The following is a 16345-nucleotide window of genomic DNA, read 5'->3' as shown; positions in this document are numbered from 1 at the left end:
CGGCAAAGTGGCTGCCCTGAAAGCTCACTTGATTCTTAAATAGTCACACTCATTTGTTACAAAATAGATGTGGCTGCTTAATCAAGACACATATCCTTTTTCAAACTTTCGAATCCAGAGGCTGGCCCTTCAGCTGTACGAAGGCCCTGGGCCAGGCACTGGCCTCATTTGATTGTGATGTTGGGAAGCGTTGGGATGATTCCTTCAGCTCCAGTAGGTCTCCTGCCTTTTGTTCTGGACCGCATAGAAACGCCTCAATTAAACGTCCACCACTCACTCAGGCATGTCCACACAGTACAATTATCAGCGGGCAACTCCCACAGAAGGATGGTTTCGAGGGCAGGCTGCTGCCCTTTGGGAGGCTGGCCCAGCGTGCTGCCACACGTGGGATTCGATGGAAGCTGTTCGGCTGATTCAAGTAACACTCTCTTCAAGGAGAGCACCCTGTACCTGGTTGAGATGCTGGGGTGTCTGGAATCCCCTTACCTTGACAGCAAGATGTTCAGGTGTTTGGTTTCACCTTTGAACGGGTGTTCGGGCAGCATCAGGCCTACTGTACGTGGAGCTGTCACCTCTCCCTGCCCACGCAGCCCACAGCTTGTCTTTGGGTGGCATCTTCTCTCCGACTTGCCTTCCGTTGGATTCTATTCCAGCAGAGCACTGAAGAGTCGTGTCTGTAGAAGGCTCTGGGTGAGGCCTGCAGTGGGCACGTCCTCCCAGGCTGGTCCCGCAGTTCACCGTGGAGGGTGCTTGCAGATGCCATCAGGAAAGCTATGGCAAAGCTATGGACACTCTTCCCCAGAAAACGGACGATACACACAACACAGAACGTCACACATACTCCTTGGGAGGAGGCCACGGCCGCAAGGTACGGGGTCACAAGCGGCACATGAAGGACCACTGGAGAAGGGACGTGTCCCTTAGGCATTGTGTCTGTAGGATTCCGATTAAATCCACCCTTCCTTCCATGAGATAATGCTCCATCAGCAAGCCCCACAGGGATCACATCTCCTTTTGTCCATGTTCCTCCCTCATTTATCAAACATTGGCTGAGCCGGGTCTGGTGTTGGAGGTGAGCAATGAGCTCAGATAAGGAGTTGACAACCCCGACCTCAGTGTCGTCCTTGGGATGGATTCCAGCTGTCACCCCCAGAAGCCTTGCCTCTGGTCCATGTCCACTCACCAGTAGATGTTCCTAACTGGATGACACGGCCCAATCCCAAACGCAAGAAATAACATCACACATTGACATCTTTCTAAAGGTTGTTTTATTGTAAAACCATAAATACAACACTGACATGAAATCATTTAAGCAACTGATCCTCTAACCATTAAAAGGATGTCTTTTTGCCTTGGCATCAACCAACTGGGAAATAATGTTGCAAGAATTCATGGGGTAGAGGGGTTCTGAATTCTGGGCTAGGGCTTTTGGCGATTTCAAGAACCAAGTGGAACCTTCCTCTTCTCCCTGGGAATGTCCCACTTTCAGACAAGGACAGGTAAAAACAGCAACATTTAAACAGCTCAGTTTTAAATTTTATTACTTTGTAAAAATCTTTTCTTTTTCTGTTCCTTTCCTCCATTTGACATCAGTAAAAGTTTTAAACATCACGAAACTGATTTAGCTGCAAATGGAGAAACGGTACCAAAACAAAGTGAAACAAAAAAACCCAAAGGACAAACAAAAACCTTAAATAAACCCTCAAGTTTGGTCTCGGGGGCTTACATATCACACAAGAACTGTCAACTCAACCCCCATGCAATGTGACTCCTTGCAGAGTGGTTGGATCCACACGTTGTTGGATCCACACTGACACAGGAGACTGCAAACGACTTTTGTTAATTAACACAGCAAGGGTGACACTAGGTAACTTTTTTTTTTAAATACAGTACATGGTACACAGGGTCCCAAGATAGCCCTGCATAAACCCCTCGTGGAGACTTGAGCCAAGCACTGGCTGTTTATAAAAATATTGTGTTGCTACAAAAGTATAAATTAATGCTACCGGTATTAAGAAATATTAAACACATAAAACTTATAAGGATTAAGAAAAATATTCATTAATACCTGTAGAAAACTCTGGCCTAAAAAAGATATTTTTTTGTGTTTGTTTTTTTGTAAATTTTTTTTGTATTTTTTTTTTAAGATGACTTGAGTTTCTTGCACTCGAAGAGACACAGTCAGATGTGCCTACGGTATTGCCTAGAACGTCTTAACTACTGAGAAAGGATGAGGGGTGCACACACGTGGTTACTGAGTGGGGCATAGGAGGGAGGGGGCACCAAGGCTTTCTCAAGATTTACCTGATGTATAAGAATCACCGATGTGAAGTTGTGGGGAAAAAAAGGTAGGATCAGAAGAGAACTGAAAATAATTTATACTTCTTAAAAAATATCTCTGCTTCAGGTGGTTGTACAAAACGATTTCCTGATGCTTGGGTTCTGAATGGCCCTGGACGTGTTGCCTGGTGGGTCTGAGAGCCTCCAGCCCCGCAGGTCCCTCTGTCTCCTGGCTGGTGAGGCCCAGCCCCATGCCAGTCCATGAGCTTGCTCACTGCTTGGGAACCCAGCTTTTCGGGCTGGGTGGGAGGGAGGGTCCCAGGCAGGGACTGGCTGGCACCTGGGTTGGGGGAGGAGCTCCTCCTTCTGGCTGGTCTCAGACCCCAAGGTCTCTGCCAACCTGGACTTTAGGAAGCACCACAGGGGTCCCCAGGCCCCTGAGGTTGCGGTCAAGGCTGGGCTGTGCCCCATAAGGAACTTTGGTTTGAAGAATCAAGGTGCCCGGCGGGACGCGTATGGAAGGGGAGAACCCTCAGGAGTCCTGCTGATGCCCAACTGCAAACCCAGCAGATCGTTCTCTGTACAGGAGTGGAATCTTTAAAGCGACACCGTGGTGGTGGGGCATGAATATACAAACAGCAACCTAAGGATCTTCACCCTCATCAAAGCGGAGCAAGTACCTTTTCGCGCAGAAAGCACAGGGCGCCTTCATGAAAAGGCAGGCCTCTACCGACTACGATCCTCAAACCCAAATGAGACACAAAAAAAAAACAAATAAAATCCTTCAGAAAACCCTGAAATGGGGAAACCGGGAGGGAAACGTAAGAGGGAAGAACACTGTATCATTGGTTCACCATAACTGGCCTAGCAAACATTAGCCACAGTGAAGAGAGGCGCACGCCCTGTCCCAGTTCTCTTGCTGATCCAGGTGGATACGCGAGGCTGGGGTGGGGCTGGCAGGGCCGAGACAGAGCCCCCCACCCAGTCTCCAGGGGACAGCCTGAGCCTTACTTATTAGCCTCTTGGTTCTGTCTAAAGCGGCAGGCTTTCTAGGAGCCCTTCCTTAGGGCCATCCCAGGGACACAGGCAGTGCCCTGTTCCCAAGGCAAGGGCACAGCTATGAACCTACTCCAGCTCAATGGGGCAGGAGGCTGCCCACCATGTCCTGCATACCCCCTCTTCCCGTGTCTGCAAGAACATCCATCATGATGAAAATATCCCGGTACTGTCCCCTTCTGGGCCATTTCTCACGGACCCCTCTTCTCCATCCGCATCCCAACCTCATTTCAAACCTTTCTTGTGAACCTGTGGACCCCAGAGAGTCTATGCTGTATCCTTGACATCTCTCCAGGTGCCCAACTCGCCAAGGAATCTAGTCCAAGTCCAGGTGGAAGCTGGTGGCCTCCTGCAAGCATAGGGGACTCCTAAAGACAGAGGTTCCGCTTCACAGTGGAAAACATGCCTTGTGGAGGTTTTTCTCTGGTGTTTCTTGAAAGTGCAGGAGATAAAGGAGCAAATGAAGGAGAGAACACCTGCCAGCCTACGGATCTGCTGTAAGAAAAAAAAAAGTATTTCTTTGAATCCTGGAGACCCATGACTTCTCAATTGTGTCATCGTACCCTTTTCCGATCCAGGAGCCAATCTTTGAATGCCAAGCATGAGGTTTGTAGGCAGGCCGGATGCGGACGCAGCAGGTGGCCCCTCCATTTTGTTTCTTGGCTTCTAACAACCATCAGGAGGGAGACCAGGCTGGGTGACCGAGGCATAGGGAAGGGAGACCAGTGTTGGGACAAGAGCATCCACTCACTGGGATGGCACTGCTGCTCTTGGTGGAGCTGAGACCCCTGGGCTATTCCAAATCTGAGGGAACATCCATGATGCACGGTCCTTGGCTTGGGCTTTGGTGGTGAAACCAACTGACCTCAGATGAGGTGCAAACCCCCTGAAGTCTCCTCTGGGGACTGGATATATCAAAACAAAGACTAGTTCTGTCCTGGGAATCACATGGCTTGAGACGAGTTGTGTCCAAGTCAGCAGGCAACCCCCTTGAGCTGCCCAGAACACGACAGAAATGGTTCCAAGGGCCTGTGGTGGAAAAGTCCTATTGCAGTCACAGAAGTGGGAAGCAGAAGACAGAATCCTTCAGAAGGTCAATGCCAGATTCGGTGGCTGGAGATGAACTGGAAGAGCCTACCTCAATCCTTTGGCTGAACTAGAATTTGAACAAGATGGATATTGCTGGAACTCAGGGGGCCAGTGGCTGGACCTGTGAGATCTTTGGGATTTGTTAAGCTATTCGCTACAGCAGGATTTGCACTATGGTAATTACCTGTGTGAGAAAGCAGACAGGGGCAGCTTGGGACAGTCTTTCCTGTTGATGATACCAGTTTCTGGGGAACCAGAGATTGCAAGAGAGAAACGACTACCTACCACCCTGTTACCACATCTGGATGGGCAGCCCCAAGAGACAGCTTTCAGATTACCCAGTGGCAGTCACCGTGGGCCTGCAGACGAAGCCAAGCTTTAAGGATTGAACTGAGGTGGAAAGGAAGAACAGGAGGTGACATGTATGACTAGTTATATAGTGTTTAGGAAAACTTACTCGAATTTTCATTCTGGAGGGTAGACATCCCGCGTTCTAAAGAAAAGAAGGCTGAGTGCTCTAAATGCATATCCGGGCTTGGTCTCTGACAGCTTTGCAAGAAAGTAAAATACCTATTTTCTAACAACTGGCCCAATAATGGGGCAACACCAGCGCAGCTCTGCTCTAAGTAGGAGGAAGATGGGCTCCACGGCTCTGCTCCCACCGACCACACAACGTGGGAGCTCTGACTCTTCCTTGTGTGGTTCAAGTGCCAGGTTGCCGACCCTTCCCCAGCCGCAAAGTAAAGCTGGAGGGATCTTTTGCTGTAAGGATCTGTCACTCATCAGCAATGCTGCAGCCAGCCACCTTCTCGAATGCTCCCAAAGGCCTGACCAAAAAGTCTGCTGACGCTCCCGTACTCTCTAGCTGGCGACATTAGATGACTGTCCTGTACAGATGGAGGCTCTTCTCGTGACCCCAAGCTGGAAATGCTGTGGAGGAAACAGCTAGAGCTCCTCCAGCAGAGGAAATGGCATGGTGGTTCCTGAGACCATGGCTTACTGCAGAGACTGTGGAAACGGCCCACTTGGATGCATTTCAGTAGGTCGAAGACTCGGAGGGTTAGTTTTCATGAGGCAAAGTGAGCAGGCTTGGCCCGCAGGGACAGTGTTTTTAAACCAACTTCACGTCCCCGTCTGCCCCAGACCCGGGGAGAGGGCTGTTGTTGTACAGTGTTTTTTGTAGTCGAGGTATCTCGCAGTTGCGTTAATGCTTTATTACTAGGAGGGGATGGAGTAGACTCAGTCAACCCCCACGATGGTAGAAGGTGCCTTTGCGGATGGCCCCCCACAGTGGTGGGCTTTCTCAGCCTGAAGCCCTTGGTGTAACCACCTCTATCCCACGGCCATGGGCCCGGGAGGATACGAGCAAACTTGATTCACAGAGAGGTGGTGTGGGGGGTTGAGCGCTGATCCTGACAGAACCAACTCTTGTGAGGGGAAAGGGGCCATCCTCTTAGCACTGGGACTGAGTGCGAGGAACCTAAATTGCTCATGGAGAGAAAAGTCTAAACATCTTTCACAGCATCCGGTGGAATGTGGCCTAATGCCATTCCACCCCCAAAACATCAATTGTTTGGCCCACAAGGCACCATGCTCAACTACTGTCCTGCAAGGAGGGCTGAGGCTCACGTGGCGACCCCAGGGCTGTGGGCAATGGAACCACCGGAGCCCCTGGAGTCCTGGGGAAGGGGAAGAGGCAGTGGGTCTGAGGTGTGATGGATGTGAACGTGGATCAACTCAAGAGTCCCTGCTGAGCTGGAAGTGTCAGTGACGTGGCGAGTAGTGTAATGCACTCTGGGTATATAAATCAGACATTCGCAGAACCAGACACAGTGAGCCAGGAGGGCGGGTCACCCGCTTACATTCAGGAGAACTCGAGTTCTAAGCCACACGCTTCCCTATGGCTTCCACCAAACTTCACATCTGTGAGACCTGCGACTCCAACCCCACTCCTGGTCTCCAAACAACGCAGCCAAGTGCACGGTCTTGGCTGTTCAAATACACGAAAACTGGACTGTACAGGGAAGGCTAATGAAAACCTTAGGATAGTGAATATACCACTGAGATGAGCTAGTTTACAGTGTGACTTGAGGAACAAAAAGGGCAATTTTTTTAAAAAGCCTCCAAAATATAAGTTATAGACATTCAGTGCCTCCTAGTAGAGTCTAAATCAAATTAGAAAAAAACTAGATAAGCCAAAAAAAAAAAAAAAAGGTAAGAACTGCTAAAATGTTAGGGGAAAAAAAGGAGTGGAGACCGTTACCTATACTTCTCTGAAAAATGTCTTTTTTTCCCCCTTATATTAAAAAGCCAAAAGTCAGCTTTATACTTAAAGTCTCCTTTCCTGATTTGGGGAGATAGATAAGTGTGTTTCTAAGGCGGCTGCCCCAGGACACCCGATGGCATCTGGAAGGCAGCTGCTCAATGCCCTGAAGGTGCAAGAATTAAGTCCAGTGCAGAAACTGTCCATCTGATGCAGTTTGGAGAAACCATGGCAGGGCAGCCGGGGAGGGGCGGGGCGGAGCGGGGTGCATTAGGGTCAGGAGGGCTTGGAGGAGGGGACTGGAGGTAAAAGGTGGACCACAGGGTGAAGGACAGAGAGCGTCAAGTCACTTCAGATCTCAGCTGCCTGAACACTTTACATCAGCGTTCTACCAATCTGCACACCTGAAAATGGAGTCTTTAAAGCCCCTTACGGAGAAAAGGAGGTGAAACACCTTCCCTCTTTCCCGAACACTCAGCTTTCCTGACACACCTAGTTTAATGCACGCGCGCCCGCGTGCAGGCGAGGGTACATGCACCAGGGTAGTATGTGTGTGCGCGCGTGCGCAAAGCTTCTGCTACGCAGACGAGCGCTGAGCCCCTTGCCTGCACCCACAGCACGTGCGCTTGGACACGCCCGCACAGGTGTGCACACACATGCACACACACACTGAAAAAAGCACTTAAGTTTCCAGGGGGCATTTATAATGAGGTCCACAGTGTTTAGAACTTAAATTCCTTTTCTTTGTTTGCGACAGTGTTGTGTGTTTTTTTTTTTCCTTTCGTTCTCTTCTTTTCCTTCTGTAATTTTTTTTTTAAAAAAATTCTGAAGTCAAGTCTTAAAGCATGTTGGATTTCAGAAACATGAGTTTGTTCATATCTTCTGGACTGAGCAGTCGCCTCCTTTTGATTAGAAGTGCCTGTTCACACATATTTACACATCCGCTCCTGGCCCCCACAGCCGGGACCGCAAGGAGCCAGAAGGCGAGCTTGGCGAGTTTTGTGTGCTTTTGGGTAACGCACGACCAGTACTGGAAGAGATCAGGCGTGGCCTGGAAGAGGGGCTCCTGCAGGTAGTCATACACTTCGTTCTTCCCCATCCGATCGTCCTCCTGAGCAGTGGGGTTCTCGCCGGCGGCAGAGCGGGGTTTCTTGGTGGCGGGCTCGAAGTCTGCCTCCTCGGTCCAGGACTCCTTGACCTCATTGATGAGCTCGCACACTTTGCCGATGATCTCCTCGTGCTGGTAGGGCGGGACGGGCCGCAGCTTCTGCTGCGGGTCTAGGATCATGGCCACCTTATGCGCCGGGTGCACCTTGAAGTTCTCCTTGAGGGCCTCCAGGAAGAGGTGGCACAGCTTGCTGACGGTACCCGCATCATTGGCCTTGGCAGTGAACAGCTTCTCCAGCCTGACGTAGGTGGGCAGCACCAGCTGCAGGGTGGGCTGGCTCTCGTTGCTCAGCTCAATGACCGCCTGCTTCACGGGCGTCAGGATGGCCGCCAGGTTGCTGAGCAGGTGCTTGTTGAGGCTCTGGATGAGGTTCATCTTCTTGGCCCGACTGTAGAATTCGCAGATCTGCTCATAGCGCTCGTGTACCAGCAGCAGCGAGTCCGTGACCGAATTCCAGCAGGGAGGGGGCGAGGTCTCCTCCAGCGACCCAAAGGTCTCCTTTGCGAGGCCGGTGGAGCCTGCCAGGTCCTCGCAGACATTGAGCAGCTCGATCACCTCATGCATGCTGCGGGCCTGCAGCGTCCGCTTGCTCAGCACACTCTGCACCACCGAGTTCAAGGCACAGGCTGAGCAGCGGAGGCACATGCCGGCCTTGGAGAAGGCGGACGCGCTCACCCGGCAGTCCGTCACGTACACTGTCCGGATCTCCGACATCACGAACTCCGACAGCACATTCTGCACCCAGTGGTGCACCAGGTCGCCACTGTCACGAATGTCCGCGCCCTTCACGCCCAGCACGTAGCTCTTGATGTGGTTGCCCTCGGCCTGGTAGGCTGTGAGGATGTAGCAGGAGTCGGGGCCGACGCTCTGTGAGTGGCAGGTGACGCCGATGCCCAGGCAGGCATTGCTGCCCAAGGCACACGTCACCTTCACCTTCACCTGGTTGTACATGCGCGGTAGGTGCTTCAGTGCCAGTGTGTTGAAGTTGCCCAGGATCTCCGTGACCGAGAAGGCCCCGTAGCGGGCGCCACTATCCACTAGTGTCTGTGCCAGTTTCAGGAACTCCTTCCCGCTCACCACGCTCAGCGCACCCAGGTCGGCACACATGACCCGCAACAGCCGCTCAGCGATGTTCTGCCGCTCCTTCTCAGGGATCATACTGTTGGGTGTTAAACCACTGCTCGTGGCTGGCAGGGGACACAAGGAGAGATGTCATTAATCCCGGCAGCTGAGGCTCCTTGGTGTGGTAGCAGCCTAATACTCTAAACGTCTAGGATTAGGAATTATGGGCCGATTTCATGTCGCACACAGATTGGGGGTGCTGGCTGTCTGTACCGGGAGTCTCATGGGACTAAAATAGAGTGGTATGTGTGTAACATACGTGCTACATGTGTCATTCACCGAGACTTTTGAAGCCAAGTCTGACTAGACTCGCCTAACCGTTTCCTCAGTATACGAATGGCCTCTCGTGAAAGAATCGCTAGTGAATAAAATACATGAGGCCACAATGTCAGGAGAGAGCAGCCAACAGAAATCGGGCGAGTGGATTCCAGTTCTGATTCTGTCACTAAGGTGTGCTCTCTGACCACAACAGATCACCTCCTCTCCCCGAGCTCCATCTGCCTATCCATGTGAGCTCATAATTCGCACAAGCGAGGTCATAGGTGTGCAAGTACTTTGGAAACTGCCATGCATGGTCTTCCTTCATCATGGGAGGCACAGGTGGTGGGGGTGGGGGCACAAGGGAACAACCAGAGCGGGGACTGGAGGTATCTGAGGCAGACCTCCACGAATTCCCCAGGCTCCAGCCTGGGAGAGACCTACTGTTGTTGGCACTGTTCCTCTGGGCCTGGGGTTTCCACTTCTCTTCCACAACAGCAGGTGGCGATCGGGACTGGTTGGAGGCAATGTTGTTCTCATTGTCCGCTGTGGGCACAAAGGGGACAGTGTGTTACCCTGAAGAGTAAGAGGCCTGACAAGACGGGAACAAGAGCACAGCAGATGAAAGCAAAACATGGCTTCTGGAACTCAGGCCTGGGTCCAAATCCTGGCTCCTCCTTACACAACTATCTAGGTTTGGGAAGCCTCATTTTCATCATTTGGGAAACTGGTGTGTGTGTGTGACCCAACTGCTGGAAGACTAAGAAGAGATAATTCAGGGAAAGAGCTGAGCACAGTGCCCAGCGTGGACTAACACTCAGTAAATAGGAATCACTGCTTCTGAGTCTGGCTGGGAGGCCTCACACCCACACAAAATCACCAAGTTCTAGCTCTGAAACGGGGCAGGGTGCCAGTTACACCCCAAGAGATCTGAAGCATCACACTCTCACTTCTTCAAAGTGAGCTTTTTTGTCTTTTCAGTATTTTTGCCAGAAATTCACTTAATGAGGCTTGCTTTACCCTGATCTCTAACTAGAGGAAAACACTGCAACACAATATCTCTAATAAATATACATACAAAAAATCCTCGACAAAATATTAGCAAACTAAATACAGGAAAAAGAATAATACATCACAACTAAGTGGAGTTTACCCCAGAAATGCAAGTTGGGGTTAATAATTAAAAACCAACAAGCCAATAATTCCCTATACTAAGAGAAAAAAGAAGAGACATAATCTCCACAGATATAAATGCACATTAGAATGTAACAAAATTCAACACCTACTCATGACACAAACTCTCAGCAAACTAAGAACAGAAGGAAACTTAAGTTCACTGAGTTGTTAGAAATAAAGACGATTATAAGGAAATATACTATGAATAATAGTATTCCAACAAATTAGATAACCTGAATGAGATAAACAAACTCTTAGAAAGACATGAACTACCAAAACTGATTCTAGAAACAGAACATCTGAATAAACCTATAGAAAAAAACTGAATTACTAATCAAAGTATTTCTCTCTCTCTCTTTCTCTCTCTCTCTCTCTCTCTCTCTCTCTCTCTCTCAGTCTCATTCTCTCTGAAAGCTAGAACGAAAGGGAGAAATAAAAGTTCAGATTCAGATGGCTTCACTAGTAAATTCGTATGTTAAAGGAACTCTTCACAAAATTTTCCCAAAAACAGAAGAAGAGGGAACACTTCTCAATTCATTTAATGAGGCGAGTATTATTATAATACCAAAATCAAACAAAGAAATCACAAGAAAAGAAACTATAGGCCACTATCCCATATATAGATACATCCTCAATAAATATACAGCATACCAAATCTAGCTATATATATGTAACAGGTTATACATCATGACCAAGTGTTATTTATTCCAGGAATAAAAGGTTGGTTCAACATATAAAAATCAATGTAATATGCCTTAATAACAGAATGGACAAAAACCACATGATCAGATGCTGAAAAAGTTTTTGACAAACCCAACACATTTTTCATGATAAAAACACTCAACAAAGTAGGAATCAAAGGGAACTTTTTTAACATGATAAAGGGCATCTATGAAAAACCCACTGCTAACACCACATTTAATGGTTAAACATTGAAAGCTTTCCCCCTAAATCAGGAACAAGAAAGCATATCTACTTTCATCTCTTCTGTTCAACATGTATTAGAGGTTCTAGCCAGGGCAATTAGGCAAATATAAATAAATAAATAAATAAATAAATAAATAAATAAATCCAGATCACAATGGAAGAGAAGAAGTAAAATTATCTCTATTTTCAGATGACACACTGTTTATATAAAAATATCCTATACTGAAAATACACACACACACAAAACTACCAGAACTAAATAAATGAGTTTAGTAAGGCTGCAGGAAACAAGATATATATATATATCTATATCTATATATACACACACACACACATATGTATATGTATATATATATATATATATCTCAATTATATTTTTCCACAATAGCAAATGAACACTCCAAAAATTAAATTAAGAAAATAATTCCATTTACAATACTGTCCAAAAGAATATGAATAAACTTACAAAAGAAGTGAAAGATTCGTACAGTGAAAACTAAAGACACTGCTAAAAGAACTCAAAGAAGACTTAAAAAAATGAAAAGACATTCCATGTTCATGAACTGGAAAATAGCAACAAAACAAAACAAAACAACAAAACAAAACAAAACTGATCTAGATTCAACACAATCTCTATCAAAAGCCCTACTGGCTTTTTCATAGAAACTGACAAGTTGATTCTAAAATTCATGTGTAACTACAAGAGATGCAGAATAGTCAAAACACTCTTGAAAAAAAAGAAAGTTGGAAGGCTCACACTTCCTGATTTCAAAACTACTACAAAGCTACAGTAATCAAAACAGTGTGGTACTGGAGGTACAAGAACAGATCTATGGATAAATGGAATAGAATTCAGAATCCAGAAATAACCCTCACACTTATGGTCAATTGATTTCGACAAGGGTGCCAGGATAATTCAATGGGGGTAAGAATAGTTGTTTCAAAAAATGGTGCTAGGACAACTGTATATCCACATGAAAAAGGACCCCTACCTCACACCACACGTAAAAATCAACTGAAAATGGAATATATGCATAAATGTAAGAGCTAAAACTATAAAACTCTAAAAGAAAATGAGTTACGTCTTTGTGATCTTAGGTTAGGCAATGGTTTCTTAGATATCACACCAAAAGCACACACAATGAAAGAAAAAAATAGATAAATGGATTTCATCAGAATTAAAAATTTTTGCTCTTCAAAGGATAGTATCCAGAAAGTAAAAAGGCAACCCAAAGAATGGGAGAAAATATTTGCAAATCACCTATCTATAGAGGCCTTGTATCTAGAATATGTAAAGAACACTCATAATTCAATAATAAAAAGACAAAAAAAAAACACAATTAAAGAATGGGAAAAGGATCTGAACAGACATTTTTCCAAGGAAGATATTCAGATAGCCAATAAGCACATGAAGAGACGCTACACAGTACTAGTTACCAGGTATGTGTAAATCAAAATCACAACGAAATTCCACCTCACGTACACAGGATGGCTGAATAAAACAAATCAGATAATTAGTCATCAAGGATGTAGAGAAATCAGACCCCTCATACATGGTTGGTGGGAATGTAAAAATGGTACAGCCACTTTAGGAAACAGTCTGGCAATTCCTCAAATGGTTAAACATAGCGTTACCATATGACCTAGGATTTCGACTCCTAGATATACACCCATAGAGTTAAAAACTTATGTCCACACAGGGATTTGTACTTGAATAGTCACAGCAGGTTTATTCATAGTAGCCCCAAACGGGAGACAATCTAAATGTCTATCAATTGGTGAACAGATTAAATGAATTGTGGTGTATTCAAACAATGCTTTACTACTCAGAAATGAAAAGGGGACTTGCCGATAACACAGAACAACATGGATGAGTCTCATCCATGTGCTAAGTTTGTGCTAAGTAACAGAAGTCAGACACAAACGACTAAATACCATATAATTCCATTTATATGAAATTTGCTAAAAGGAAAATTATTGCGAAAGAAAAGCACATAGTGGTTGCCAGGGTTGCGGTGAAGGAAGGGACTGGCAGCAAAGAGGCAGGAGAGAACGTTTTGGGTTGATGGTAATGTTATACATTTTGATGGTGATGGTGATTAAATGACTGCATACATTTGTCAAAACCAATCAAAGTGTACTCTTAAAATAGGTGAATTTTATTTCTATAAATTATATCTCAATAAATCTGATTTTTAAATGACTGAAAAGAAACCCATTTAAAGAGTAATAGTGGTTAGCTTTCAGGAGTGCGTCTATGGCTAATTCTTCACTTCCTTATTTCTCTGCATTTTTCCAATTTCTTCTAAAGAATACATCTTACATTTAAAAAGGAAAAGCACAATTTAAAAATGAAAACCAGGAGCCATTCTTGTTGACTTTCTCCCCTAGAGTACAGAAATTTGAAAGCCCTGGGTTTGAATCTGGCTCTGCCATGGCTGTTGGTGTAACCTTGTATACAGAGCATTAATTATGAACACAAAATGGACTCTGATAACTCTGATAGCTATGCCAGTCACGAAGTGACAGTCATGCCAGAGCATCCCATGAAAGGCGTACCCAGTGAACGCCCTGACCAGATAATTCCAGACGCAGGGTGGAGTGTGACCATGTGGACGGCTTTCTCGGACTGCAGATGGGTGCCCCGCACCCAGTCTTGAGCATAAAACCAGAGCTCTCTGACGGCTCATCGCTCAGGCCTCAACTGACGAGCTGACACTGCACCTGCACTTGTCCCAGAGAGAGCGCAGGAAGCCTCGCCTCCCGACCGTTTCACTAGCCCTGCCTGACGCCTGACCCTACACACCCCAGCGCCGCAGGGACTCTCGCTGAACACCAGGCTCTCTCTCTCATCCTTCTTTCCTAAGACTGTTCACTTTACCTAACCCTATTGCTTGTAAGCCTGTGTGACCCTCCTGTGTGAAACCGCTCTACCTCAACTATTGGAGGCCACCTTCTGGCCAGAGCCTTGATTAATGCCCGTGGTTAATCGAGTCAGAAGGACCAGATCCATGGCTTTATTCTAAGAAAGTCTGACGCTGTGGAAGGATACAACCGTGTGTGAGGTTGCTACTCTGGTAATCACGTCCTGCTCAACAAACCTTGAGTTAGACGACACTTTAACTTTCTGGGGGTCAGTGTCCCCTCCTCCCTCCAAAATGCTGGGGAAGGGCAAGCTGCAGGGTGATTCCCTCACTCTCTGACTTTGCACAGAACTGGGAAAAGAGGTTACCCAACCCAGCAGGAGATAACAATGTCTAGTATTGGTTGAATAAAAACAGTTTTTTCTCCGTATCTCACAGACACTGCTGTTGAATGGGTGAGGTACTGAGTAAATGCTCTGTGAAAAGGCTTGATTCATAGCTTGAGCTGGAAATAAGGTTTACTCGGTGTGGCTATCACTATGTAAAACACACACACACACACACACACACACACACACACACAAACACACACACCTGTAAAGGGCAGGCTATAAAGCTGAATAAAGGCTGTCACCCGGGGGGGGACTGGTGCAGGAAGGAGAAAGCGGTGGTTTCTGGCATAGGATGGAAAAATAGGCTTCTGTTGCTGTCCGGTGTTATCTTAGAATGTGCCACAGCTCTGAATACTTCACATGTCATCTCCAGAACCCTCACTCGGCCTGTGGGGAGCCCTGGTTAGCCCACTTTACAGATGAGAAGACTGAGGCCCAGAGAGGTGAAGTGGCTCAATGGGATTAGAAATCAGCTGTGGCCATTCCAAAATCCTAAAACTGCAACTGCCAGCCTGTTTGCTGCCTGGGCAAGTCCCCATGCCTCTCCTGGCTATGGTCGTTCTCAATTTACTTTAAAAAGGGACTGGCAGGAATGACCTCTGAGGGGGCTTTGCCTCTGCTAACCCTCCAAACCATCTACCTGGCTGAAGAGGGTGGTAGTTAAGAGCACCCTCTGGAGTGGGCTCTGGAGTTCACTGAGAGTCGGAATCCTGGTCTGACATTGTGACTGCATAGCCTTGGGCAAGCTCACTTAGCCATTTTGTGCCTCAATTTCCTTATCTGTAACGTGGAGCTAATATCAGAGTGCTATTCTGAGGGTTAAATGAGCTAACGTGTGAAACTCTCAGAATAAGTCCTGGCATCAAGTAAGAGCTTCAGTCATGTTAGTAGTTGTGCAACTTTGGGCCAGTGATTATGTTCTCTGAGCCTCAGTTTCTTCATCTGTACAATGGGATGATAACGTCAGCTGGTGAATATAACCACACCTGATACATACTGATTGCTCACTAAATGTTAGCTGTCTTTAGTGTTTATTATTACTGTCAAAACACGTTCCTGAACTGCAGAGGCAAGACAGGTTTTCCTACAGCACAGAAAGCAAGTTTATTAGTGGGAATTACCCTGTGCCATTCAGCATCCTCTTAATGAGATTGGTGTTATTCGAGGCTGATCCCCCTTATCAGCAGCACTGTGAACTGCGCAGATCATGACGCTTAATTTCTCTCTATGGAGTCAATCCTTTAATCCCGACTCAGCCTGGCTGGGATTCAGTCTGGATTTGCACTGGATTGACTCCTGCATTCTCTGCCAGCACTGGACCAGAACAAAGCAACCCAAAGCTTTTCGTGGAAAACAAGTCGAGATGCTTGGGGGCAGTGGGGCCACCACAAGGTTCAGCCTTGATTTGCATTTTAATGGCCTCTGCCCAACTGCCTGAGGGATGGGGAAGTACAGGCACCCAGACTCTTCCCTAATTAACCTCAGCTTCCAGAAGCTGGGAGAAGCATAGGTGGAGGGTTGGGGTTTCAGAGCAGGAGTAGTGAGGGGACTGGGCTGTGAAAGTCTCAGTGCGCTCGACGGGGGTCCCTGAGCAGCCTTCTAGCTGCTGTCCCAGTTTCCCATAAAGTCAAGTCTAAGTGGCTTTCCCTGGTGCAGGATGGTTGATGGCAAAGGTAAGTGGGAGTTGAGACACGTGTAGGTAAAACCTTGGTGCGAGGAGGGCAGCTAGAGACAGCAGGCTTATGTGCCC

At 47.0% G+C, this 16345-nt stretch overlaps 1 protein-coding gene across 23 annotated transcripts in view; it reads right to left on the bottom strand.

Annotated features, from left to right (window-relative positions):
• Positions 1 to 1251: 1251 nt before the first annotated feature.
• The window catches only part of ZNF618 (zinc finger protein 618), a 167117-nt gene continuing 152023 nt past the window's right edge, over positions 1252 to 16345 (bottom strand). For all 23 annotated transcript variants that reach the window (XM_033123367.1, XM_033123370.1, XM_033123368.1 and 20 more), the window contains 2 exons: positions 9681 to 9782; positions 1252 to 9043 (listed from right to left, as the gene is read on the bottom strand). In XM_033123367.1, coding sequence (XP_032979258.1) covers positions 7527 to 9043; positions 9681 to 9782 — 1619 coding nt within the window. In that variant the 3' untranslated portion in view covers positions 1252 to 7526. The remainder of the gene's footprint in view (positions 9044 to 9680; positions 9783 to 16345) is intronic.

Source organism: Rhinolophus ferrumequinum, chromosome 12 (genome assembly GCF_004115265.2).
Source record: "Rhinolophus ferrumequinum isolate MPI-CBG mRhiFer1 chromosome 12, mRhiFer1_v1.p, whole genome shotgun sequence".
Lineage (NCBI taxonomy): Eukaryota > Metazoa > Chordata > Mammalia > Chiroptera > Rhinolophidae > Rhinolophus > Rhinolophus ferrumequinum.
Note: the sequence above shows the minus strand (reverse complement) of the source record. Positions and strands in the feature narration are given on the sequence as shown.